Genomic DNA, 27,980 nt, shown 5'->3' on the forward strand with positions numbered 1-27,980 from the left:
CCTACATCATTTTTTTTCAGCTACATCATGTATAGAAGCTTTAGAAAACAAAACAAACCAAAAGCCAAAACCCAAAATACAGACATAAACTCTTACCAGAACATAGGTTTCCCTGGTGATATGGGCAGGAAAAATCATCCATTTCACAGTACCTGCCATACACCTTGCCTAGCTTGGTTTTGTAGCAGAAACATTTTCCGTCTATGCAATTTCCTTGACCACTGCAGATGGGCTGGTCCTGGTGTGGTCTGCATCTCTCAGAAGGAAGCATATCTCTATTAGAGCTACAATTATTGTCACTGCAATGGGACTGTTTGCCATCAGACAAAGTTTCATCAGCCCATACTCTTTTGTGCCTTGCACTGTCTCCATACTGACAGGCACAGCTTTTCTGCACATTAACGATGGCGGTTTCATTGAAACCAATAGGCTTAAGTATTGCATATTTTCTTCCTCCAGTTGTATCACATCCTTTCATGGTAACTGATACATTGAAAAGTACCTAAGAAGAAATAAAGACATATTTTACATCATTATTATTTCCTATAAATTGCTTAAATTTTTTAACACATAAATAAAGCAGAATCTTACACTATATATGAATGTGCACTAGCTAATCATAACAAAATACACAGTGGCCATCTGTCAAATATGCTATATTAGTAATGATAGGCATCACAAATACAGTTAAAATCCTAATAATAGAAGATTGACAGCAGTCTACTTACTTTTCATGTTAAGAAAGCAGAGTTGCAAATGACAAGTTTAATACAAGTTAAGTAGTAATCGAGTTACCATCCTCCTCCTCCTGTTATTATTGAATGTGTACCTTCTGTTATATTATAGAAATACTCAGATGAGAATTGGGACTAGATTGGGCAAGACAACACACAAACAGAAACGGAGATACTGTTCATAAAAGGTACCTATAATGAACGTTCTTGCTGCAGAAACGGTCCATGCAAATAGAAACCACACAGGTTTTTTGGATGGCCCTATCTACTCCCACTAAATGGCTCACACCTTAGTGGCAGATTATTTTTCCCAATTCCTACAATGGGGATGGAGCAAGAGAGCCTTGCTGCTCTTGCTGTGGTCCTGGGCAGACCAAGTGCTGCTTCAGAGCGGACCCAGTGCCTATCTCCTGGCCACATCATCGCCATCACCACCATGCCGCAGGTCCTCAGCCCGCTGCAGCAGCAGCTCCTGTGGCTTTCCAGAGTCCTGGCACAGGACCCTGCATCATTTTTGTGGTTAGGTGACTGCCATAGAGTTTGCATCAACTACCAAAACTCTTTGACAGCTCTGACGTGTGATGCTCTCGCTGGAAGCAATCTTGTATTTCACGATTGCTTTTGGGGCTTTTTTTGACCGGTAGGCTTCTGACAGAGCTATTTCACCTGCTGATGAAATCCAACTCTTTCTCACCTCCTCACAGAGAAAATATAACCGAGAGGAAAAGGCGAGAAAGGAGCCCAAAAGAAGCAAATACCTTTACTCTACCACGAAAGAACAAAGATTTCCAAACAAAAAAAGAGAAAACCTAAGAAACTGATTACAGAGCAGGTTGAAACTACCCGCAAAGACTAAGGCCATTCATTTCTCATCACTGTCTCCCCCTCCCGCTGCGCCCCCACATGAGGACAGCCAAGCCCTTGGGGACAATGGTGGCTTTGTGGCGAGCAGGGCTGCGGCTGCCTACATGGACAACAGGAGAAGAATGTTGTGCAGAAGCATGTGCTTAATGTCGTATCGAGGGGGCACAGAGGCTTTGTTTTGCCCTTTGCTTTTCTTCTTCTTGTTTCTCAAATGCACCACTACACACATAACCCCTCAGTTGCCTACACTCTCCGTGCATGAGACTTCTTCCCTTCAGTTATGAGGCAAAAGTGTGGCTATGCAGTAATTAATTAATACGGCAGGTGCGTATCACGTGGGGAGGACGGGCTGCAGCTAGAGAATGTGCTTTTTATTCAACACAGAGCCCTGCTAGAAAACATCATCTTCATGTACGACACAGTACTGGAGGAATGGCAGCGAGATGGGAGGGAAGGACAAATCATGTCTTGCGTACGAGTAGTGAAATTTGATGGGTCTGAACACAACAGCAGAAAGATGAAAACATATTGTGACTAAATAATTACGACACCGTGAACACTGACACTCGCTAATAGCCCAAGTTAGTTTTGCACTCTGAAGAGGCCGTAGGATTCTTCCAGAATATAATACACTTTGTGTTTTGGTAAGAAAAGGAAGGAAGAAGGATTAGACAATGAAAGGAATGTGAGAATTAAGGAAAAGCATTTTGCCTGTAAACAAATACTGAAAGGAGGATTTACAGTTAAAATAAATTAATCTCTTGAGGATGGCTCATTTTCAACAGCAGTAGAGGTTTAAGACCACATGCAATCTTTTACAATCAACTGGTTTGGCAACTTTTTATTAAAAAGAAACAGATATAAATATTTTTCTTTTCATTAAACAGAACAAATTCCAGCCCTATTTCTTATGACATGCACAGGGAACAACACTGGAGAAGAGATGAGTTAAGAAGAAAAACATAGCAAATCTCCCTTAAACTATAGAAGCTAATCAGCAGCAAGTCATGCAGACAAAATTCAGAAGAGCATAAAATACATCTAAATGAATGTTTTAAAAATTCACATATTTAATCTACTGATTTGTTTTGCTATTTCTAAACAGAGACAGAAGTAAAATCACACCAGCTGAGATGTATGTCAAGAAGGAAAGAACTCCTTGACCTTGCTCTCCAGAAACACAGACCTCTTCCTGGCAAGCTAAATGAATTACTCTACTAGTCCAAGCAATTTAATAAATATATCAAGGCACAGAGAAGTTGTTCTGGGAAGAAAACCATGTTCTTTATATTAGCCAGACATCCTCCCCTGCATTTTCACGGTGCATGATGCTCCAGTTTTACAATCTGTTTAATTCAGTAGGTGGTACAGATCCAAATGGTGATAAATAATTTTATTAATATGATTTATAAAATAAACTAATTATCCAGAACCCTGGTTGTACATGAAGACTACTAGAGAGAGTGAAAGGTGGCATCTAGTAGAGACCCAAGGAACACAAATTCCAGTGATTCTTTTCCACCCGGTGATTATCTTTCAACCTCTTTACATACAGATTTCATCACAAAGCAAACAGCTATTGTGCCCAGTGGAGGACAAAGAAGGAGAGTTTTAATGGACATTAGCTTTCAGGAAAAGCTTTGAGCCTTAGTTCCACAAGATTAGTGAGAATTAAAATAAGATTCGGGAAAAATGAAACCAGAGAATAATAGAGAGTCTGTGATCATTAATCACACAAATCCATTTTCAGTTTAAGTTAATTCCCTAGAAGATTTCACACCATTGAATCCCAATCAAACAGAAAAATAAGTATTCCAGTTCCTTGAAGAATGAGAACTATTAACATACTTCTTCATTATATCCCACATTTTTACATCCTTCCATGCCAGTTTTTTTACTTCCATCAGGACAGATTGCAGTGATATTGAAATGAAGACCTTGGATCTGGTTATCCACTTGAATTTTCACTTCAGAGATTAGTTTCTATAACCAGAAAACAAGTTTTAGTCACATTGCATCTCAACATATAATGTGCATTGGTGACTAACACCAAGTACTGCTACTATGTCTGACTAAAAATGAAGAAAGCTTGTCTGTGTGAATAAAGGAATGAATTAAAGCATTGTTTCCCACATAAAGACCCGATTACATTCCAAATACACACAATGAGTGAACTGGTAATTCTGATAAAGAGGATTACGTTTTCCAGATAAAAATGTTTTCAGCTTTTCTAAAATGGTTTTGAGACTGTATTTTTCGAAATTTGAAAATCTATTCTAACAACTGTGCGCAACAAAAACTGCGTGTTGTTTGAGAGACTACACTGCCTTTTAGCCACACATTTAAAATAAAATAGTAAACATACATACAACTACCCAGCAGAAAAGGTTCCTAACTGACTTGACACTTTATAAACTTCTGATATTTTGCATCTGTTTTCAAAAAGTTTTCTCTGAACAAACCTTAGGGTGACCTAAAGGCTACTGGGATTATTCTTACTGATTTATTTGGGTCAGCTAGGACTATACAAGTCCCATTAGGGCTTTTTGCAATATAAAATAATGAAAAACAAGCTACTTTGTAACTTGTATTTACTGCATGCTCTAAAATTCTGCTTCCTTCTAAGAAGGAATATTGCTTCTTGACCTTTCAAAAATTTATTAAAGCTCTTTACAAACATATGGAGCTGAAAATTGCACGAAGAGATTATTAAAATTCCTGGCATATTATTACTATTTAAAAAATTAGTTTAGTGAGATATTTTTACTGCTACAAATGGAAATTTAATCACATGAATCTGAACACATGTTTATCTTAGTAACTTTTTGAAAATTAGTGACTCATCTTTGGCTTTTTTGCCAGGGATTTTCAGCCAGGGTTTTCCACAATTAAGCCTACGGTTTCCCTGCCTAGAACAAGAGTGCAAGAAGCCCACTGTCACTGAACATCAACACTAAATTTATTTTCTTATCTAAGTACTTTTGCTTTCAAGAAAGCAAAACATTCAAGTCCTGTTCACCGTGTGTTTGTATATTGCAAGCCCCTAAAACTATGATAAAAATCTCATAGTATCAAATCCAATGAAGTTTAGGATGGGAAGGAAGATACTGCCTAAAAAAATGAAAATAAGGCAAGAGCAAACTGGGGGTGGCTGGAGCAGGAAAGTCCCACAGAATCTTCCATTGAACTAAATAATTGTTTTGTAAATTTTCTTTTCCTCTCCTTGAATTTTTGCCCTGCACTGTGGTCTAAAAACCAGGATACAATTTAGGATGGACAGTGTAAAAGAGGCATACAAAAGGACTATGATCTTCAAAATTTTTTGCCAGCAATTTCCTGCAAACCTCCATGTTCAAAATTAGATTTCTCGATTTTATAAGTAAAAGTACAATATCAGTGAGAACTTCTCTGCAGTTTGACTACTCCCAACCTCCTCTGCTTTTGAATGTCTTTGCCTTCTGTACAATGTTTCCAACATGACAGTAAGAAAAATGTGCACAAACTCACAATATTTACCAGGAACAGACATGAGACTTGGCTTTTCATTATAGCCAATTTGCTGAAAGCAAATAGCTTGTTTTAGATGGTTAACCTAGTACAATGGATAATTTCAGCCTCCCACATCCAACTAACTAAAAATAATGTGATATATGTTGGTACCTTGCATATAGCTTTGTAAATGATTTTTCAACTTTGGGAACTTGCAAGTTTGTGTAACTTGCACACCTTAACAGCATTCAACCATCTAACCCATCACGTTCATTTTGATGCCGCTCTATGGGCTCCCTGTGCTCTAGTACCTCAAATGTATACTACTTGGCTTCATTTCCAAAGCTGTTTATGCCCCCTCTTACCAGGCTATCTTTCATTCACAATCAAGATGCCAATTTCCACTTTCAACTGCCATTTGCTGTCAAACATTTGTGAAAAATGACTTTATGCTCTTTCCCATACTATTACTTTCAGCTGAGAACTCCACGTGAGAGTTCACAAAGCCATTTCCATTGTTCTCTCCCAAATCCCTATCAAAACTTTTCTTCAATGCCATGCCTTAAAAGCCCGAGTCATTACACTGCTTTGTGCAGTGTAAATCCTGCTTTCCCCAATACCCACTGTTGTCAAACAACCTCCTTGTAAATTCCCACCTGTTGTCCATTTTCTTAGAATTCTGCTATAAAACCCTCTAGATACTGCACTATCTTTTTGCTCTGAAATTTTGCAGTGCCTAGACAGTGGTGTCTGGTCTGTAACTAAAGATCTGAGATGCCTAAATTCAAATAAGTCAGACATTTCTTTTGAAGTTACATGGCGACAGGTGCAGAGAATCAAACAGCATACTTAGGAGCACCCTTAGAAAATAAAAAATGCTAGCTCTTGGCTTTGAGACAGCTTGGGAATTTGAGAGCTGTCATGGGAGTGTCACTCACCAATATGGACATTCAGAAAATAAGGGAACTTATCCTTGTGGACATCAGATAGGTGCCAAGATCTGGGAAACTCCAACTTCAGGCTATGAAAGGTGAAAAATCCCTGTACAAATATGGCATACAACATTGTCACTGTTCATACCTGATAGGCTTCTACCACCAAATCGTTGAGATTCGCTGCTTGTGATTCTATCTGTCTTGCAACAGTACCAGGCAACAGAGGTAACAGATCCTATGAAAAACACAATCATTTATGCACAGTTTTAATTTTTAATATAAATATCGTGCTTTCAAAATTCGAAAAAGAAATCAGGTTTCTAACCTACTTTATACCAATGGAACTGGCTTCCTTGAACTGCAAAAATAACATTGATGTTATTGTCAATCAATTTTTCAGAGAGCTGCCCAAGAGATGGATGCTCCTGCAAAACACAACAGAAAAGAGAAGACTGCAGATCCGTAGGGAAAAACCTTATATTTCACATATGACACGATACAGGATTCCAAAACCACCCCAACCCTTATTTCTAAATGTACAGAGAAATGCTAGGCCTACATCCAGAAGAAAGTGGCACCAACCAAATAAACAGATCATGACAAAAAAAATCATCAGGGCATCAGCCAGACTGTGACAGGCTTATCTGTTGCCAACTATGCAGGGGTGCTGCACAATGGGAGGACTACCCCATACAGTACTATTTTGTTGTTTTGAGTCTGATGCTTAAGAAATATGGATACGATGTTGTCCATGGTCCATCTGGAATGATAACAAGATTCTTGAGAATGATAGGTGGGTTCTTGTGCAAAAGTCAGGGAGAAAGTACAACATGAGGGCACTGAGGTGAGGTGTGCTTAAGGTGAGTAATTAAGTTTGTTCCTCAGAAATGTATTTTGGCACCAGGGATCAGGCATATCAGCTAAATGCAGCCACTGGGTCAGGTTCTAGCAATGTCAGTATTCTGTACATATCTTACTTACGGCAGACAGCTTTCTCCTTCTCTGTATGTCCAAGACCTGCCTTAGGATTGATGCCTCCAGTCCTCACCGTGACGACCTGCTACATTTTCTTAACCATGCTTGTGCTTGAAGAAGGTAGCATGAGTTTCACGTCTCTCCCCAGTAATGACATTGCTCTATTTGGTGAAGTACCTGTGATGGCACGTCCTGTGCCAGTGACCTGCCCTTCTACATTTCTCATTGAGAGATCTGACATGGATTTGAGAACAAGAAGTGCGTTGCTATCCCTTCATCCAAGATCTGGGGAAGCATAAGGGTGTCTGTGTGGTCCCAGTGGGCTTTATACACCTGGGCTATGTGAGATCCCTTCAGCTCCAGTACTCTAAAACAAACGGTATCTGAAAGTTACCGCTTATTTACCATACATCTGTGAATACTTCTCAAGAAGTAAATTCAACACTTAAAACTCATGACTAAACATAGAGAAGTGACCGGAGCCTTGGCCTGTGTTTCCCCTTACAGATATTTCATCTGGACACCTTCAATTATGTCAGGTCCTTCAACTTCTTTCCCCCATATACTTCTGCTGTCTTTCTTTTCCTGATATTTTTCACTATCTGCCCCATATTGTCTCTCTCTTGCACAAACATGCTCCGTTTCCCTGCACAATTCATATCTCCTCAGAGTGCTGCTTGTTACTCAAGGCACCCTGCAAGTCAAGTGCTCTCCTAACAGTACTCTGAATACCAGAGACAGTATATATTCAGTCTCTCTGAATACCAAGACAGCTGAGACAAAGTTATGCAAGGGGGCAAAATCCATTTTTGGTCATATTGCACCATTATAAAGAGCCTTGTACAGAAAGAATGAAGGAGTTTTTTGCTGCAGTTTGATCTTAGCCAGGGTCCATGCCTCTCAACTTTTCTACCCTTTGGTAAGAGATTCTATTCCTTAAGGTAAGTGATGACAGGTAGGTAACACAGTAATCAATGGACCTTCTTATAGCTCCAGCTAGGAAGTGTGCCATACAGGAGGGTCCAGGGAGCATGCATTCCCACTACACAGCACTTGTGGGTGAACTGCAGCAGCAGTGGCTTTGTTGCCATTTTCAGGAGCCTACAACACAGCACTAAGCCCTCCTTCCTTCCCCATGACCACAGAGCACAGTGGTGGGGCCTCCCTTGTGCAGCACAACCCTACAGGCCACATGCAGCTGGCTGGCGGATCACAGACACACCAAGGGGTCCCAGGACATGGGCAAGTGAAGCCAGACATTCTGCAAATACCTCCTGCACTGTAAATGTGTGAATGACAGGGGCAGTACTGAGGGATCATGAGGTGGTGGTCAAATAAGTCAGTCAGTCTTGCTTAACATGTGACACTAGACACGTCCAAATTCCAGCCGAGTGGCCCCTCAACATCTGTGCAACTAAGAGCAGAACTCTGGGATCAATGGTACCAGAAATGGGTTTCCAAGCCCTCATGAAACAAAAGATTATTCAGATGGAGCTTACTGAAGTCAAGAGATGACATGCATAGATGTGCAAGGGTTGCAGGGGCTACATCCCCGAACTACCTAGTCTGCTTACAGGTAAAGCTGAACTTTCATCACTTGTCAGCTCTAACTCACTAGAGTGTCCAGCTTGGTTAGCAGTACGTTAAAGTCTCACTTCAGATTAGAAAAAATCTTTTTCTTTTTATTATAAGTGAGTTGAAAAAAAAAAAAAAAAAAAAGCATCAACAGAGCTACACCATCTTTTTCATTTTAAGCATGTAAAGAGATGACATAAGGAACTGTTGGTCACTAATGGAGCCTCACTTTGCTTGCTGTAAAAACCTTGCTGTACTTCATGTATTTTTATCTTATCTCTTTCCACTACTGCTCAAGCAAATGTACTTTCATTTTAGATCATCTTTCTTGTTCCAATTACATCATTCATTTTATTATTTTAACCTACTATGTTAAGCTGAGAAGATAACTAATACAGATGTTAGTATTTCAGAAAGGGAGTTAACCAAGCACAGATCTAATTAAAATGGACTAGATTTCTTTCCTGTCTTACGCTTTTTTTGCTGACCTCTGCGTGACTGCTTAGCAAAAGTTAGAAAGAAACAGGCAGAAAAGTAACTAACTGGAAACATTTCTGATGTGAAGGCTAAGCTTATGCAAACAAATAAAGCAAAGTCCTCTTAACTGGCACAAGGAAGAAATAAAAATATGCCAAAATGCCATCTTCTCAAGACTATCAGAAGCTAAGAATCAAAGTAGGAAAACCATGTGATTACAGATGGCTCTTTAATTTAGTGTAGCACAACAAAACTGCATTGATAAGGAAAAAAAAAGCAAAAATGTTTTGTATGATCTATTTTTTAAAAAGCTGACAGCCTTTCATGACATTTCATTTAAATATCAAATAGTCTTTTACCTCTCCCCCCCCCCCCACCCCGATCTTACTTGTTCATTTGAAGCTTCTTTATGGATCTCTATGACTAAAATAATCACATATACCACAGAGAAGAAAAAAAAGCAGGAAACCAGTACACCTACCCTTACAGACACCATTGTGTTATCATGTCAAATCTACACCAGAAAATATTTAATACCGAGAAAGATTTCCATTCTACCCCTTTTCTATTACTAAGTGCATGGCCACTGTTACATGTGGACATGCAGAAATTAGGCCCTGGTTGAAAAATTATGGGCTAGCAGCCAGAAGACACATGGGCCAAAATGTGCCACCACAGATCTAAGCATCTTTCAAGGTCATTTCATTTGGGTGGCTAAAAGGCTACCTCATTTCACAAAAGGCATCAATAGCAATAATCATGGAGATTTCTTATTCTAGACAGGACAGTAAAATCTGATCCTTCGGACCAGGATCCAGAATATCACTTAAAACACTTTCTTCAATCATCCATCAATCTATCATAGTTGCTTAGAAAGAGATTCATTAATTTTGTCTGTATTTTATATTGGTGAGGTTTTCTGGCTGCAACAGAAGTTAATTTCTCAAGTTGGACAGAAAATAAATATAGTTGTTTTTTTTTTTCTCAAACAGACAATATCTTTATTAACAAAGGCATCCTGAACACCAGAAAAAGATTTGTACCTTCAGCCATTGTTTAGTAAGCAAGCAAAATTCCTGTCCTTTACAGAACTGCAACTAGGGGGAAAAAATAAAGAAAGAAAAATAGAGCTAGGGACACCATAACCTGTAAGTATGCTCTGCTTTGGGAAAGCAAAGTTTTGGGATTATTTGCTTTAAGTAGAAGAAAGGAAGGGCTTGTTTTTATCCCAGGGACACTGTAGAAATACTGAAACTGAACAGACTGGCTAGAGGGAAATAAATAATCCTGACATCTGTGAGGGAATATCCAAGAGGTGACAGAGGGAGTATATGAATGCAAGAACATCAGATAATCGGAAATCCAAACAACCTTCCTGTTAGCACTTGCTTAGCTCCCTCCTCCACTCAGCAACCTCCGGAACACCCACCGATTCCCAGAAACCTCCGTGTTTCATGATCATACACCATATGGCAGCCACTTCCCGCTGCTCCACCATCCTTGTAAACACCAGTTGCTGCAACTGAATTCAGGTCTAGCCTAACTTACACGTAGCCCTCACTGACTTCACTAGCACATTGCTGGCTTGGGCTATATACTTCAGCTAAGTGCAGCCAGCACTGCGAATAAAACTGTAACGGGCTCTAATGATACCACAGTTCATACTTCTGTTTTCTGGTGATTATGTGGCAATTAAGTAGTGATTAATGTGTCTTATATAAATGATTCATATTAATTTAAGAAAATAACCAAAGCAATTAAAAACTACAAATCTTAGAAAAAAAATTCCTTTCTTCAATCACTCATGACTACTTTAGACATTCTTGAAGATATTATTTTGAAAACTAAAAATATCTGTTGAAGGCATATTATTTTGCTACAGTGGATTCAATGCAACTTTTTGCACAGGTGTGTGTCACCACACATTGGCTTTATACTGTGAGATTCAAATGTATTTAATGCTACATTATCACAGCAAAGCTTTGTGGCACAAGAATATTTTCCAGTCCATCATGGTTGAATTAGTTCATTGTAGTTGTACATCTTTACTCTTACCAAGCCTTTCAATCAATGCAACTATACATCTTCTAACCATAACCCATGACCACTATCTTTGTCTTATTAGTAGGATTGGGCAATTCTTACATATTACCAGCTGCTTCTGGTGCAAAATATCACACCAGACACTTCCTACTTATATTTTATACAAAATGTGTGTGATTTTTATGAGATGTTAATGGAGCAAAACCAGTGACATATCCTCCTCCACTGTGTACTGTTGTCTCAAACTCCAAAATACTTTATCCTGGACCAAAAGAACGTCAGTATTTCCAGGTGACTGATTCTTCATTTCACAACTTGCCTACCTGGAAAAATACTATTCTAATAACTGAAATAAAAGAAATGCTTTGACAGCAACGTAAAAACCTCTTTTATGCAGTTTTGCACTGCTTCTCTGAAGGCAGAATCTATGACATATACCTTACCATACTCGTAGCTTTGATGTATACATTATCTTTCAAATGACAGTTTCCATCATGGGGAATTACGATCCCTGCTAATTTACTATCAAGGGCCAGATGGGAAGTTTGATCTGTCATCACAAGAAGCAGTCGCTTTGCTTCTTTACGCCATCCAATATGGCTCTAAAAAGAAAACAAAATTAAGCGTAAGAAAGGAGTAACTACCTATTTTCTAAAATAATAAATAACAAAACGAAAAATTAATGTTAAAGTCTACTTTCAGATATTAGACTGCTTAGCAGCACTGAGTTTAAACCGGACTATTTGAAGCAATTTGTGTGGAAATATATGTCATATCCTACATCTGAGAACTACTACTGTGAGTCAGGGATCCACTTACCACTTTCTTTGCTTTTTAAAGAAAGATGTCTCAAAATATATACAAGCTATGCATTATATAGTGGGCTTGGGTAACAGCTGCCACATCGCGTGTGTCACTCTTACATACAAATGCAAACGCATAGCATTTGTAAAATTCTCTGGGATCCAAAAAGCATTACAACCAACAAATATGCATTCATTTGTATTGGTACTTGGTGCCCTCTTCTATTTTTACTTTGTATTTATTTACTTTATATTCTAATTGTTCTATAATTTTCTTTTCCTACACAGCTTTCCAGAAAGGACATTGGTATATGATCAACAAACCAATAAACTAAAATTTGAGTGTCTTCATGCACCTGCAAATTGAGAAATCCCTTATCGTGCAGCAAAATACTACATCTATCCACCATTTTAAGGGATTAATAGCAAAGTGGCATCCACAAGGGTGTATTTAATGTGTTTTAGGAATTCAGTGATGTGAAGGAGGTTGCAAGGCAAGCTTATACCTAAACTGGGTTAGGTGCCAATTTGTATTTCAATTAACATTTGTTTCCTTGCAAAGAATAAATGGCTACTTTAAATTAAACTTTAGAGGCACACAGGAATCACCTCATATGCTTTTTCTTTATTCCCCCTCCCAATTATTCCATCTTCTTCATTAATTCCACTTTTCTTCCTTTTTCCTCCTTCCTTGCTCCTCCTTCCTACAATGCTGTCTCATCTCTACCATTTCCCTTAACACTGCCAAGTATTTTTCATCTCATGTGAAATGCCTATCTGCAATATAGTCCATGCACTCAGCCAGGCTTCGTGACTTATTCTCTACCTTCCTTTCTTTGCTTTGCAGAGAGGAATTTAGCTTCTGTCTCAGGCTCATTCCCTGCTAGCTCTGAAAGGGGATTAAGCGTCTCGTAACAGTAGAGATAATAAGTACAGAGGGGTGTGGTGTCTTTTCCAGCTTACACGTTAGGCAACAGCCTCCCTCAGACAATCCTGGACAGCATTCCCCTAAAGAAGGGGCATTTTATTTATAAACAGGTTGTATTTTAAATAATCCCAAATTCTCCTCCAGCACCATAGAAACTCCTTCCTCCTAAGAATCCATCATTTCACTTTGTCGTCTCAGGACTCCTATCTATATATGCCACAGCAACCAAAATTTTAAAGTAGCTTCATGTCCTAACCTGCTACCTCTTGCAAGAGGGATGTATTGGTTAAAGCACGATGGGGCAAGTTAAGAAGTTCTGCAAAATGAGTGCACATTGATATAAATTATAGCTCATGATGGTTGTTATGAATTGCACATTGTTCTCACCCCTTTTGGTTCACAATTCAGTTAGCAGGAAAGCCTCCCCGCTCTCATGAATGTTTCCATTCCGTTGTTTTTGAAAACATATATTATTCTAGAGCTCACATGTCACAAGTGTGGAATGTGTCTAATAAGAAACACTGAATTTTAAGGAATTTTTCCAAGGCTCCAGAATAATTTTTTATAACAGCTCTGGTCACAGTGTCTATGAAGAGTGGCTTTTATTTACCTGTTTTACAGCTCATCAAATTTTGAAAACTAAATTGGGCCAAACTATTCACTTTTAGAATAGTTTGGATTACTTTTTGTCCTTGACTCATTCTACTGCTCCAGAAAAAAAGAATGTGAAGATGGACAAGATAAAAGAATTGTCCTGACATCATCCCAAGAGATGAGAAACATAGCAAGCCTGTGATTTGGACAGGAGTTGAATTACTTTCTTTAAAAGAGGACCAGAAAGACTATCTTATAGAGCATTAGCAAACCCATGAATTGGCCAACTTTCAAAACTTCTATTGCAGTACTATGCACAGAAGAAAAAACAACATGCAAAATAGGCCTTTAGAGCAAACAAATTCTTATTCTTTAATACGCTTATAGCTTGGGAACTACTGATGCAGGCCTCTTCCATCCTTTTCTGTGTGGGAGAGATGGTGATGAAATTTTATCAGTACGCAAAAATAAATTTTTCTTTGATTTGTATTGTTTTTAAACACAAACTCTTTAAAAGCTGAGGTAACATTGAAGTGCATTTGTTTTCCTTATCTGTGCAAGCAGATATGTAACTGATTCTTTGGGTTTCAAATACATTAAGTAGAAGAAAAGTTTAATGGTATGTCTTCACTTAAGAACACAAGAAGGGCTTTAATGATTTTTTAAACTAATTTTGCAATTGACTGAAATGAATACATGTGCCTGGTCAAGCAAGAAGAAGTTGCTTTCATTGTCTATCCTATGTTGGTTAGGCTGGTTAAAACCAGAATTTGAGGAACATCATTAACCAATAATGAAAAATATTTCCTTACGCTCTCCTTTTTCAATTTCAGTGGGAAACAGAAATGTATAGCTAAGGGGAAAATAATGGAAAAGGAGGAAGAAATCTTACTATTATCAGGCCTATAACTGACATTTTGAATTCAGGAACACTGAGCACCGTTGTACCAATATATATATATCCATGTCTGAACTACCATTTAGTCTTTTGTAAATAAGCTCCTTACCTGGCACACAGCTGCTTGGAGCATTGCATCAAAACCCCCTTCAGGTGTATCAATATTCCCAGAAATTTTTTGTTTATTCACTGCATTTCTGAATTCTGCTATATTGTCGGTCAGGGATAGCACGTGAATATAACCGTGAGGAGGCATACAATCTAAATTATAATCACTGTACAAAAACAAAACAAAATAAAAGTCTAGCACATTTCATATTTTCCATTTTGAAGGATCATGTTTAGCTAACAGTCACAAGAGCATTCCAGACACCTTTAGAAGACCTTGAATAGAAGATGATAATAAAGCCAATTAGAAGAACACAAGTACGCATTCCATGATAAAGGAAACTTGGCACAAAGAACATCAATTTGGCAGTTTATCTTGACCAATTAGACTGAGACAAGTTTCGCATGTTTTAGTTGGTATAACCAATTATGCCTTATGTTTATGCGCATGTACAGAGATGGTATAACCAATCATATTCTATGGTTGTGTGCGTGCACAATGACTTTGCAGAATATGTGATTATAAATATATGTGTGTTTTAGCAATAAAGGGTCGTCTGTCGTCTGCTTTCAACTTTACAGGCGTCCGTTTATTTCTACCTCCTGCACCATTTGAAGGAGATGTAAATATTGCATCCCTATTAACCCATAAAATCCTGTTACTAATGAAGATGTATATATGCACATAAAAGAAATACTTAAAGAAAGAAGAATAACTCCATGTGAGATTCAATTCAGTGGGAATTAGTTCTAATTTAGTACGAAAAATGTATTTTTTCAGTATTTTATGAAAATGTATGTAATATAACTTAGGTAATGTAGTAACAGTACATAGGTAGTGTTTCTGTACAGAACGAAAAGAAACACAATGTGAGTGATGGTATCATCTCCGAGAGTATATGAGTCCTTTTGGAATGTCTATGGAGTGGCACAGCTTTACTTTTCATTATCCTGAGAAAGGGCTATCGCGTTGCAACATTAAGATCCTTTAATAGCTCAATACACAGGCTACTGGATCAAAACTAAAACAAAATTTAAGTTCCTATATCCACTAGTAGTAAGTAAAGGTATGTAAAATTAATGTTGAGTAACGGTGACCTTATTAAAGGGATAGGAAACTCCATTTTCAGTAATATCTTAATTGTAAGTGATACTTTTTGAAATTATGTATAAGGGAGAAAGTATGAAGTTTGACATAAGGAAGCTAATGCCACAGCACTAACACAGGTCATTGCTCTGCGACCCGTTTACAACAGTGGAATTTACAGCACAAGCTGAACTGGTCGTCTGATTCAGAGATGCTGAGCAGGTTTCAACCCACTTAATTTCTGTTGCATACAGTGTAGGCATTCAGACTATGACCTCCCTGCCCCCAACACAATTTAGAGTCAATGAAGAGACACTGGTACTGTAAGGATTAATACCTCTGCAGATGACTACTTTTAGGCAAAATGAATCATGTCCTACACGTGGTAATTGATCTCCGCTCGCTATATAAACAATCTAGATGACAGGACATTTATATCTATCTAATGTATTCCACTACTAGAGACAAATTCAAAAATCACTGAAATCAAAAAAATACTTATGGACTTCACAGAACTTTGGATCATGTCTTCCCAGGAAACATAATAACGAGCAAGAAGGTATGAACAGTTAGTATTCACTTTTCCAAGTGTTATGGTTTATACAGATTTGAATTTGTTGTGAATAATCTTGTTCTACAGAGGGTTTTGGAAGTCATCCCTCACTTTATATAAGTGTTTAATGCAAGGTATAAAAGACATGGCATGAAAAAAGAAATGCAAGCCAGAACACCTTTCTTATTTAAAATGGGAGTTCATTCATATTACAACTGTGGAATTAGATCAGAGGATCACTTTTGTTCATTAAATGAGCTGAAAGAAACTGCATCACCGACAAAAGCAGAGTTTCAAGAAAAGAGTTACTGAATACATGACCATACACCAGAAGTCCTAGGTCCAAAATAACTAAGAACACAACAGCTGACTATAAAATTAAATGCAAAACATATTCAAATGTACCAAAGCAGCATGTTGTTCGGCTTGTTTTGCTAAAGAAAATACAGCACATTTTTTCTGATACAGAAACAGTTTTTCTGAAATCACTCACCAGATATTTCAGAAGTAATCACTGTATAATGATTTTCAGCATTTTCTTATGAACTTTGCTGGAGAACCAAGGTGTAATGAAACAAAGACAGATTCTGAAGAGCTTTAAAAATAAATATGCATAATGCATATTTGTGTAATGAAATTTCTCAGTGGTACAGCAAATATATAAAGACTACATACCTGCATTGGTTATGGATTCTACCTGGATGAATGCTAATATAGGGTGACACAGTTTTATCCACATAGGATCCAAATCCAAGTCGAAAATCAAGAGAAATATTCTCCATCTTTTTAGATAAAGCAAATCCAACGGAATTTAGTTTTTCTATATTGTTGTGCATAGAGGCTGAGACATCAACTAAATAATAAAGATCCACAGGGTATTTCTCTAGAGGACGAACTCTTAAGATAAAGTTTGCTTCACTTCCTGATTCAAAGGAAACAAATAAGTTTATTTACTATTTTTGAGTGGACACTCTTAAAGATACATTTATTTTTGCAGCAACCTCAGCACAAAGTTGTTTGTGTCAGCAAACAGAAAAACAAACAAACAAGAAAACCTCCCAAGAGTAAGTGAAACCTTGAAGCATCGTTCAAAAGTAAGCCATAAAGGGGCTCTTTGTAGAACATCTTGCTTTTTTTTTTTCTTGCAGGAGCACTGTGCAATTTATTGTAAAAATCTGACTTCTCCCCATTTTCTTTTAAATTCCCAATTATGCAATCCCTTTGGTATTATACCAAAAAGCAGTTATGAGTCACGAAGGACACAGATCTGCATACAAATTGTGGTCAGTGACTTCAAGGTTGACACTTCCAAGTATGCAAGTGTATCCTGCAGATAGTTTGTCATATGAGTCTAAAACTACATGTGTACCATAAAGACAGCACAGCCTGAAAAACTCAGGTAAATTATGCTTCAAGTTTATACCAATCTATTCCCAAAGATTTGATGAGAAAACTCAGTAGGATCAAAATATTTTTTTTAAAAAGGAGGTTTTAATATTTAAAAAAAAATCCAGCTTTTGGCGTATACAAAACAGAACTCTTCTTTTATTTCAGCATGACAAATGTCTATCTGCCCTGCAGAACCACATCACATTCTCGTATGCAATAAAAACATTAATGCTTAGGAAGCCACTAAAAGTAGTCCTCACATTTTTCTTTGCCTAATATTCTGTAATGCCAGCAAAAAGAGTGAAGTGACTGGAGTATGTGCAGTGTAGGTTCAGAAATGCATGACTTCAAATTATTCATTACTTTATGTCACCCAAAGTGTGAGCTCATGGAAGAAAAGAGGAGATAGGATCTTTACATGATGAGGGCAAAATCTAATTCAGTATTATGCAATGAAGACACAGCAAAGGACAGGAGGAAGGGAGACATTATAGAAGAATTATGCAGGTTTTCAATAAAAGCTATCTACACACATTCAGAAACAGATTCACTAAAAAAAATGCCACCTGAAATGTGACTTCTCTATTCATGACATTTACTAGTGCATAGGACATTGCTAGATAGCGTAATTAAAGTACATGTAACAAAGAACTGACCCAGAAAAGTTAAACATGCAAAGTACTTTCTTCCAATGGTCTCTGAACATAATCCACCTGAAAATGTCAGGATTTGTCTGTATCAAGTCTTGCATGAAGAAAACACAATTTCAGTGTGCTGTAACTTATGTGTTTCCTCTTTGCCAATGTAAATTGAATTACTTTTCGTAAATGACCCTTGCAGGTCTCCAGTTTGCATATAGCAAGCTGCTGAGTGCAACTTTTATTTTTTCCCACATAAATCCTGACAGTTGGGTATATGTAAACAATGACAAAACCCACCAGTATCAAAACAAAAACATCTTTGTCTGCATGATTATACTGTATCAAATTTCTGGTTTGAGGCACAGCTATAGCTGTATGTCTGTGTATTTCCCTGGGGAATACAATATGGGCAGGATGTCTACATATCAAAAGTTATTTTTCTGGAACCCTCAGAATTTCAGCCTTCTGCCTCCCTGGTGCAAGAACTTCCACAAAGCATATGGAACCCCAAACTTAATTTCACTATTTAATGGCAAAAACATTCATTAAACCAAAGTTTAGAAAGCTAAGTTTTTTCTATGAATCCAGTATGCCTTTGGAAGTAGATGTGATTACAGACACTTCTAGAGCTAGTTCAGTTCCTGAGACCACCTCTCAGTACAAGGCAGAGCATCAGTCATTTCTTTGGAAGTAGAGTGAGGAAAGGAGAGGAAGTGCTGGTATTACTTTCTCAGTTTTACTATTATAAAGATAGAAAGCCAGAGTTCCTTTGTGCTTTACACTCATGCAGATCCTTCCTTTTTCCTTTCTAATTGACAGAAAATTATCTTTTATAAAGTAAAGATCAGCAAGACACTTTTCCTATACACTTGATGTTTTTCTACCAAAGATTGATCCCTCTTAAACATATTTCTTTCTCCAACTACAGTTTGCAAAAGAAATAAATAAATCAAATTTTATGATATGAAACATAGCCTGCATCCCTTTATATCACTTTTCACTTCTGCTGTTGGCTACAGCCATTTTAGAGACAGAGAACATACATTGACTTAACTTGAGTTCAGCTGAGGGTAAATAGAGATAGACTGGAAAATCTCAGATCCATAGAAGGACTTGCAGATTTTATTAGGGCCAGGTGCCTTTACATTTTAAAAATGAAAAGTTAGGCAGTGAATACCTAAGTCTCCTTCAGGAATCCAGTCCTTTCTTATATATTGGCTTTGGTGTCTTCATAGTTGTCTAGTCAATGCACTTAAAAGTAATCAAATAATCAAGGAGCTTATCAAACGATGAATTTAGGAATTCTAGCCCTATTTACTTTCAGTAAGGAATACAGTTTATATGCATGTAAGGGAAAACTATTTGTGTAAGTAAGTGGCTAAAGAAAAAGAGTCAAGAAACAACAGATAATGGAAAAGACTACCTAAAATCCCTTTTTCACTAATTACTTGCATTATTCTGACCTTCAGCTGTGTTTGACAGAAACACTTCTTGCTGAAGATCGTACTTGAATATGGGAGCAACACCGTCATAGTCCTACAATATAATGTTATAGCATCATTCTTCAAAATAATTATTCCAGCCACTTCTTCACAAAATATCTGTATTTAGTAGGACTGCATTTAGTTTAAATTGACTATAATATCAATGTGTTAGAGACAACCCAACCTGGACGCAGTTGGACTGAAACTTTTCCTGGTGTCACTTGTGTATTTGTTTCACGGTCACTGGGTATTGTGACACGAACTGTGGGATTTTCTACAAAATCTGATTGGCAGCCTCTCTTCAATAAGTTGAAAACAGTGTCACAGCGTCCCTTCTGTGTTGCGTCAGCCATGAAATCCTGTTTTATAAGAGACAAAAAGTACAAAACAATCTGAGCTGAAAAAACCAACTGTAATATCTTCAAAGGAAAGAGAAAAACAAAATAATAGTCTTTGAAACAATAAAATATGCTACTATAATTGCATAAATTGTAGAATGAGTTCATGGAAGCCATATGTTTTTAATATGGGCAATGACAAGACTTTTAAATTAGAAGTTAAACATAGTTGCCACAATGACTTTTTTCTACAAAGGACAAAACTTTTGTATGAGAAAGAGGATCTTGCACAATCAGAACAAGCTGATTTTGGAGAAAAAGGAAACTACATACTGTCACTATGTCACTAAAAAAAGTTCTGTGCTATGCTATGAGTTAGTTATACCAAGAAAGCGTCATTCACACAACATAAAAACAGGTTAGTTTTCAGAGGAATCCACTAGTAATGTTACTCAGGCTAATATTTAAAAGTAGCAGCAGAAGTCAGCTTTAGATTTATCTAACCTGAATTTTTCTATCACAGATGTTTAAGTTTTACCCCATATCCTACACCAAATCCAAAGACCAGCTGGACCTTATCATTTCAATCCCCAGAAAGAGGAAACTATGTACTACAGGCCTGGACAGTTTAAGATGCCACCAACATAAAAAAGCCCTTGTAACAACAGAAGAGTGATTAGTAGTAGGATGATCTCAGAAGCAGCACATCCTTTGTTGCAGTAAAAGGGCAAAGTTGCCAAAATTGTGCCAACATGATCCGATGCAAAATTCCTTCCTGACCACAAATCTGATGAGTAACATGATCCTGATCATGCAAGGAAAAAAAAGACAAGATCTTTTGTACTGTTTCAAAGCATTGGTCCATCCCAGCCACAGCTGGAGACCAAACAATGGACAATCTCCGATATTTCAGAGGCAGATGGGGAAAATAAACAATCAAAAAGTCCATACAGCCAGTTGTGTATTAGAGAATAAATAGTCATCCAGACCCTGAAAAGACCAGAGAAAGCCCCTGAAGAATGAGACCTGACAGTCATGTATCTTGTTTTCCAAGTTCCAACTAATTTTTGTAGTCTACCTCTGATATCTTTTTTCCATAACCTTAACATAGACAACACAGACTACTTTTTTAGGTTACTGCTATTTATATACCCTTTTTGATGTATATACATTTCAAAAAGGTATATTTTTAAACGTATAAAGAACTTGGCTACTCTCATTAATGACTGATATGTAGCATTTTCTGAAGTTCACTGTGTGGGGGTATAAAGTCAAAGCATCTCAAGTGTTCCTCAGGGCTGATTTTCTCATTAGAAACATTATTTAGATGAAGCAGGCATGCTAAGCTGAAAAATGCTCCTGTAACTTTACTCTGGAAAATTTCTGTCTGCATTAATATGGGTTTTGCCATTCCACAACCATGGACAGGGCATAGGTGAACAAGCTATCAAAGCATGGTCTAAGAGGGTTTGACAAACCCCTGTCTTCCATGAACAGCTCTCAGGATTGACATGAGAAGTGAGGCAAGAGAAGCAGAGCAGAAGTGAAACCTGGTCAAATTTGAGCGCCTGGTTAGAAGGACACCTACTGCAGCTCCATAGCACTGGAAAGCTAGCAAGGGCTGTTCCGTGATAAATACAGATGTAGCAGGATAAAACTGTGCACTTTGTAAGACAGGACATCAGGCCAAAATAATGGACCACTCCACATTGTAGTCCATTGTGCCATCTACACATGCCCTAAGGCTCCTCTTGGAAAACAAGACCTCCATGCCGCTATTCATCCTTGCATCACTTATCCTTATACTCGTTGCAGACTAAGTTAATCATTCCAAGACACAATATCTCAAAGTTACACCAGTGCCTTACACTCCTCATCTCCAGGCACACCCCAGGAACTTACCTACTTTCTCTGCTAACCTGAATGCTACTACGGATAATTTGCATGTGACCTTCACGAGTACATGAGCTTGTAATTGTCAGTGATATTCTTCAAAACCTTGCTCCTCTGAAGTGCTTAAAATGGTCCAGCCTTACTCTAAATCATGTAATCAACTGTTTTTTTCTGTCAAACAAAACCAGAAATTCCCATATTCTTACAGTTCACAAAGCAATAACAATTTCAGAATAATTCTTGCTACCTAAGATCTATCTTCTGTGATAAGTCTCAGAACTGATAGTTTGAAGTGTCGAAATAAGAAAAGTATAATTTTTTCCATCTGTGACAGGGTCATAATACATGGTGAAGTCAAAGTTAACTCCACTGTTAGTAAAAACTTTTGCTAAAAGCAATAGGCATGTATGTATAGACTTGCTCTGATATATAATGAGGATTTAATATAAATTACTGATAAGTAATTTTGCTTTTGCAGCCAAAACCTGTTGAACTCTCAAAGCTACTATAAGTCTGCCAAAGCTGTCTACAAAGCAGATGGAATGCATTAAAAAGTTCTCACTTTATTTAAAATTACTGCAATTTTCCAAATAAAAGATTGTATTTTCTCCTTTGGAAACAAAATATATTTCACATGATTTCTCAGGTTCTGTCTCCAGGGATCATTTAAAGACTTTCTTGCTATTTCTCACTATAATTTTCACAGTTAAAAGTCTTCTATCTTTATAAAGATTGGAAGCAGCTAAAATACAAAGTCAAATGTAAATAAGCAAAATGCCATACCTCTTGAGCACACCATCCACACTCTGGACCCAAAGCAAGACACTTTGTGCATGTTACTGCATTTGAAGTGGCACATCTGTTTTCCGCTGCAATGAAATACAAAACCAAACATTCATGATTTATGATGATATGTGGGAATTGTAAAATACCTAATTTTAAACCAAGATTTCAGAAATTACTTCACCAGATTAAGAGTGATGACAACGTATCCAAACAGAAGTAAAACAGAACAAAGGCAGCCCGGTGAGGGAATACTTGCAGCTTTTTTTTTTTTTTTTAATCTACAGTTTAGAACTATATGTACAGATTGAATAAACTCCATTCTGAAGGCCAAATTCTTAAGACCCTGATTTAGAATAATTCTGAAGTGAAAGTTCATCCTTGGCATGTACCTTGCTGATTTACTGCCTAACAGGAAAAATTTACCAGGTAGCTTATCTCTTCATAGACATTTTCCTTTAAAGTCATTTACACTTGACTGAGTTATTCACTATTCACTCTGCATGGAACCCAAAATATTTTCTCACCTTCTATAAATATTCCCCCTCTGCATTTTCTGGAATGAACAGTTTCCCAGAAGAGGCAGATTTTTTTTTTTCCAGAAGCGAATACAAATTTATCCAACATTACGTGTGTCACAGATTGAAGACACATCATTCTGTACTAACAACTGCAAAAATTATGCCTACTAACAGGTCTATCAGCAAAGTCCTTTATATCCTTTTCAGATCTTTGTTTTATAGGTCATTGCTTAAGTTACGACTCTTTGCTATGAAACTTTGGCAGTCAGAATTGCGAAGAGATAGCCTTTTCAAGGGACTTGGTCAACTCAACTTGAAGGTCAGCATTAGTGTATCCTTTCAGCACATTCAGCACAAGTCTGTTGTAGACCAGTGTGCCTCTCTACACGAGACAGAAGTCACCTGCCAAGAGTGATGCGGAAGGCACATAATATGACTCATCAGTGCACAGCACAGTAGTAGTGCTGTGTAATAGCACTGCTTTGTGGCATATTCAGCATGGCATATTATAAAATATACTGGAAACAAAATAAAATGAATTACTGCATACTGGAAAGGCTACATCTGTTAATTGGTCCATTGTGATAGTGTGCATATCATCATTTCAAAACAGTTTGAAGAAAGGGTTGGTTTTTATCCAAAATTTTGGCTGCATGTACTGTCACTCAGATTCTTTCTTTCCAACCAGCAATAATGCAAACCATCTCTCTTTTTAGAGTAATGAGAGCAACTTCTCACAGTGAGAAGCTGTATTAGGAAAACACGTACTAAAATATCTTTTTTATCTTTATTTAACTGATTTCAGCTATGGATTCAAAGATGAGATCCCGTATCACATGAACAGCTAGTCCTCAATAGGTCACTTTGAATAACTGGTGATCCAAGGAACTAATCACAGCTTGTAAGTTATCAGTATCAACAACATGTATACTATTATCAGTATTAACAAGATAGAAAACCCTAGTAGAACACAATTGCAGCATTATGCTGACAACGTATAGGCTAGTGGCAATCTCATTAACTTCAAAGGTCAGATCCATATTTCTATTTCATATAAACTGTGGTTGACAATTTTTGCCATGCAGACAATGTGAGAAAAGAAGTGTATACAAAAGGGAGGGAAACTCTTACAGATATGATAGAAACAATAAGCTGAAAAGCAGCCCAGGAAGGTTCTGGAACAGAGGGAAAACTGATTAAAGGGTGGGAGAGGTTGGCAAGGATAAATAAAGGAGGAGTCGCTAAGGAGACAGAAAAGAACAAGACAAAATCCAAAAGGTTTTTGTTTGCTTGTTATAAAAACAAACACAGCAAGTTTGACTTGGATGTGAAATGAGAGCAAGCTCATTCAGTACTGACACAATAAAACTTCTTTGCATTTGTAAGAAGATGGCACCAGCACTTCAGGTTCTGCAGTCTGAAAGAGCAGACCTGGAGGCCCTTGAAAAAGGTACTGCAAACCACAGGAGAGGAGAACGAGGATGAGGATTCCAGGTAGGTACCAACATGCACAGGGTTGTAGAGCTTGCCACGGAACACCTTCTAGACCGTAGTGGTAAAGCGCGAAGGCACAGGATGAAAAGTTGTTGAAGGAGTAAAAATAAAAGGAATGCAATTGTTCTTGGCACAGAAACATCACTCCCATCTTCAGCTGGATACCAAAGACAGCAGAGGTGAAAGGCATTACAAGAAAAAGAGAGTACAGTGATGGATTCGGTAAAACTGTCAAAGGACAAGGAAAGATATGAATTGCTGATCTGCAGCATAATAGTGGCTTAAGACCACCATGGGGCAAAAGAGGGAGGAGATGACATGAACTTTGAAGTTACTAATCAAGTTAACAGCCACCATAAGAGACAGAGCTGTTCTGATAAAAATGAATAGTTGACAAGAAGAAATGAGAGTCCTGTGTTTCTAGCTGTACAGGTAAGGAATAAGTAATCAGTAAGCCAAAGTAAACCAAATAATGAGTTTGGCCTAATCAATTTCCTGCAGTAATGTCTGAGACTCCTTTCTTAAAACATATAATCCTATCTGCATAACACACATTTACCAAAATTAAATGCCACTGACCATGTAACAAAACATTAACATCTTATTGTTATGTGCACTTGCTAAAAAAAAAAATAGTATGCGTCTATGTCTTGAACAACTGTACCACGTTTCCAGATGCATTGGAAAACTGACTGAAAAACCAGTTGTCCCATATTTTTTTTTTTTTTCTGTATGGTTAGTTTATTGAATTGAAGCTTGATTTAGTTTATTAATACAGCCTGACTGGTAAAATATGGGTGGTGGGGAGGTGGTGTCTTTCTAAACTGCTAAGGCAGAAGAAAAGACCTTTAAAACCGATTTGGGTTTTCAGTCTGATCATGGCAGATGAAACGCTTTAACAAATGAGATATACAGTATTGCTGGATGCAACTCTCTTTGCTGATAACTCCCCAGTCTCAAGAGCTCCATTTTCACAACATGAAGTCACAGATTGGCAATTGACAAGCTTGGTACCATTGGCTCAAAAGGTTGATTTTTTTGGATTAAAGAGAAACTTGAAAAAGGTTTATTAATGCCCAAGACACATTCTGGCTACATCACTACCGTAGTTCCCAAGTACGTAGTCCCTTACAGCGGTAACATTTATGGACATGCTTTCATTCACCAAATATTTATTATTTAGTTATAAGCCGACTCTGAAACCATAACTGATTTAGTGTAAACTTCTCAGTGTCTTTTAGAAATCATATGCTAAAGCAAGAAACATTTTTTATGAGTTGGCTCAAAAAAGAACTCAGATTTTTCCTGCCACTTCACCAAAAACAGAGTCCAGACAAGACTGAGTTACTGTTCAGCCAAAACTAAGGGCAAGTTTCTACTGGCTTAGTTATAACTGATGTATGCCAAAAGGTATTTTCAACAAGGGCCAAATTTTGTGCTGGGAACTGCACAGGCATATGCATATAATAAAAAGTGAGCGCAGCAGGTTAAACTGCACTTTTCCAATCTCCTCCAGAAAATAAAACCGTGCTCCAATGACTGCAGCTATTTACAGTGATCACAGGTGTGGCAAGCCTGAACTCTCAGCAACAAGAGGGATCAAGGCAAGACAAATATCATTTATGTTATAATCATATCCTGCCTCCCTGTTATGAAAATAACTTTATCATGATCAGGGTATTTATCTCAGAGATGGAATAACAATAACGCACACTGGCATTTGAGAGGGGATGTTAAACGGGTTTTCAAACAGACAGCACTTTGTTCAAGTACAGCCAAAAATTCAGATTTACATCAACTTCACTGTTGGTACATGTTTGTGCTGTTTTTGGAGGGTGTACCATTTGTTTTCTTAAAAGAGAAAGCCAAAATATAACTAGCAGCTTATACTCCCTGATCATGGTCCTCAGACTGTTGAACACTAGTTAAGGCAAGAAGATACAAAGTTATCTGGCCTTTAGAGAGCTTTTTTCCTTAAATTCTGTATCCAGTCTTGTTCTAGGGCAGCAATCAGCCAGGCTGTCCCTCTCCAGTAACTTGCGTGTAGCATCTCTTCTGAGGAAAGTTGCAGCTTTTACGCAGTGTACTGCAGTTATCTTTACCTTTCTGTCTTTCTTCAGGAGCTAAACATGACTCCTGCAGACGGGACAGGCAGTAACTGTCCCAGCTAACGCAGAGCTTCTCAATTCACTTTGGCTGAATGTGCAGATACAATGAAAAGCATTGTAAAAATGTTACAGAGGGGGATTTTTTTCCATGATTATTGTGTCTGACACTTATTTGCTCAGATTACAAGGAAAAAATGAGTGCCTGTATTTTAACTGCCAATCCTAAAAGCAAGCTAATCCTGGAATTAGGGGGTTTACCCCCTTTTTCCAAACAAGCAATAATTCTCTCTACCCTTTGTGCACACAATGCCATGCTTTAAAAACACATTTTGTCACCACCAGTTTTTCCAAGAGGGTTACAAGGTATGCCTCAGAATCAGCTTTAAGAGGTCCTCAACCTTGCCCAGAAAAGGAGATTTCAGCTTGAAAACTGTACATCTATTATGTTTATAATAAATTCCTAAGATTACTTGAGCAAAAATACTAGACAACTTTTCTTCCCTCTCCCTTTTTTTAATTACATACTGTATTTGTTCATTGGTTTCACTTCTCTATTAATAGTTGTCCATTTTAGTTTCATTATTCAGACAGGAGTGAAGCTGCACACTGATTGGAAAATATCCTTTACCAGCAAGAGAAGTAACAGTAAACTAAAACTCAGCATGTAAGAGACGTATGTGTTTGCTAAGAAAGAGAAGATGTGTAGAAGAAAGGTGCAAAACATGACTGGCACTGTTAAATCCCGAGCCCTGGAAAAAATACTTCTGTAAACATAGCAAGTGAGTAAAAGGAAGAATACTTCTGTAAACATGAACACCTTTTCATTAAAACAAACAAGAAACAAAAAAGCCCCACACCAAAAAAACCCACCCTAGGCCTTTTTTTCCTACTAGTCATTAAAAAAACCAAAACCCCCAAGCGTTACAGTGTTCCTAAAAAGAAAAATGGAGTATACTGGAAGACATAAATCATAATGTGGTTATAGAGAAAATAAGAGATATAAATGAGACATAAATAAGAAGTGTATATACACATCTGGATAAATGCAGTGAGACGCATCACTAGTGAGCAAATCCTGATGACTGATATGGATGCCCATTCCTACCTCTGCCAATATCCCTCTGATATTTTTGGGGTTCCCCAATTAATCTGCATTACCATATGAACACACTACCCTATGAACACGAGAGGCATTACTGAGAGCGACACTAATGATATAAAAAGCCATCAAAATGCAAAGTAATGCAGCAGTCTGCCTCATTGTGT

General features: G+C 37.5%; 1 protein-coding gene across 5 annotated transcripts in view; it reads right to left on the bottom strand.

The window, feature by feature from the left end:
* Positions 1–27,980, bottom strand: part of ITGB8 (integrin subunit beta 8) — a 51,610-nt gene that overhangs the window by 13,172 nt on the left and 10,458 nt on the right. For 4 of the 5 annotated variants that reach the window (XM_049798703.1, XM_049798699.1, XM_049798701.1 and 1 more), the window contains exons 2-10: positions 22,592–22,677; positions 19,762–19,936; positions 16,739–16,985; positions 14,425–14,590; positions 11,536–11,694; positions 6,352–6,447; positions 6,168–6,257; positions 3,447–3,581; positions 97–502 (exon numbers count right to left, since the gene is read on the bottom strand). In XM_049798703.1, the coding sequence (XP_049654660.1) occupies positions 97–502; positions 3,447–3,581; positions 6,168–6,257; positions 6,352–6,447; positions 11,536–11,694; positions 14,425–14,590; positions 16,739–16,985; positions 19,762–19,930 (1,468 nt within the window). In that variant the 5' untranslated portion in view covers positions 19,931–19,936; positions 22,592–22,677. The remainder of the gene's footprint in view (positions 1–96; positions 503–3,446; positions 3,582–6,167; positions 6,258–6,351; positions 6,448–11,535; positions 11,695–14,424; positions 14,591–16,738; positions 16,986–19,761; positions 19,937–22,591; positions 22,678–27,980) is intronic. The other variant, XM_049798702.1, reaches the window with a different exon arrangement.

Source organism: Accipiter gentilis, chromosome 4 (assembly GCF_929443795.1).
Source record: "Accipiter gentilis chromosome 4, bAccGen1.1, whole genome shotgun sequence".
Classification (NCBI taxonomy): Eukaryota; Metazoa; Chordata; class Aves; order Accipitriformes; family Accipitridae; genus Astur; species Astur gentilis.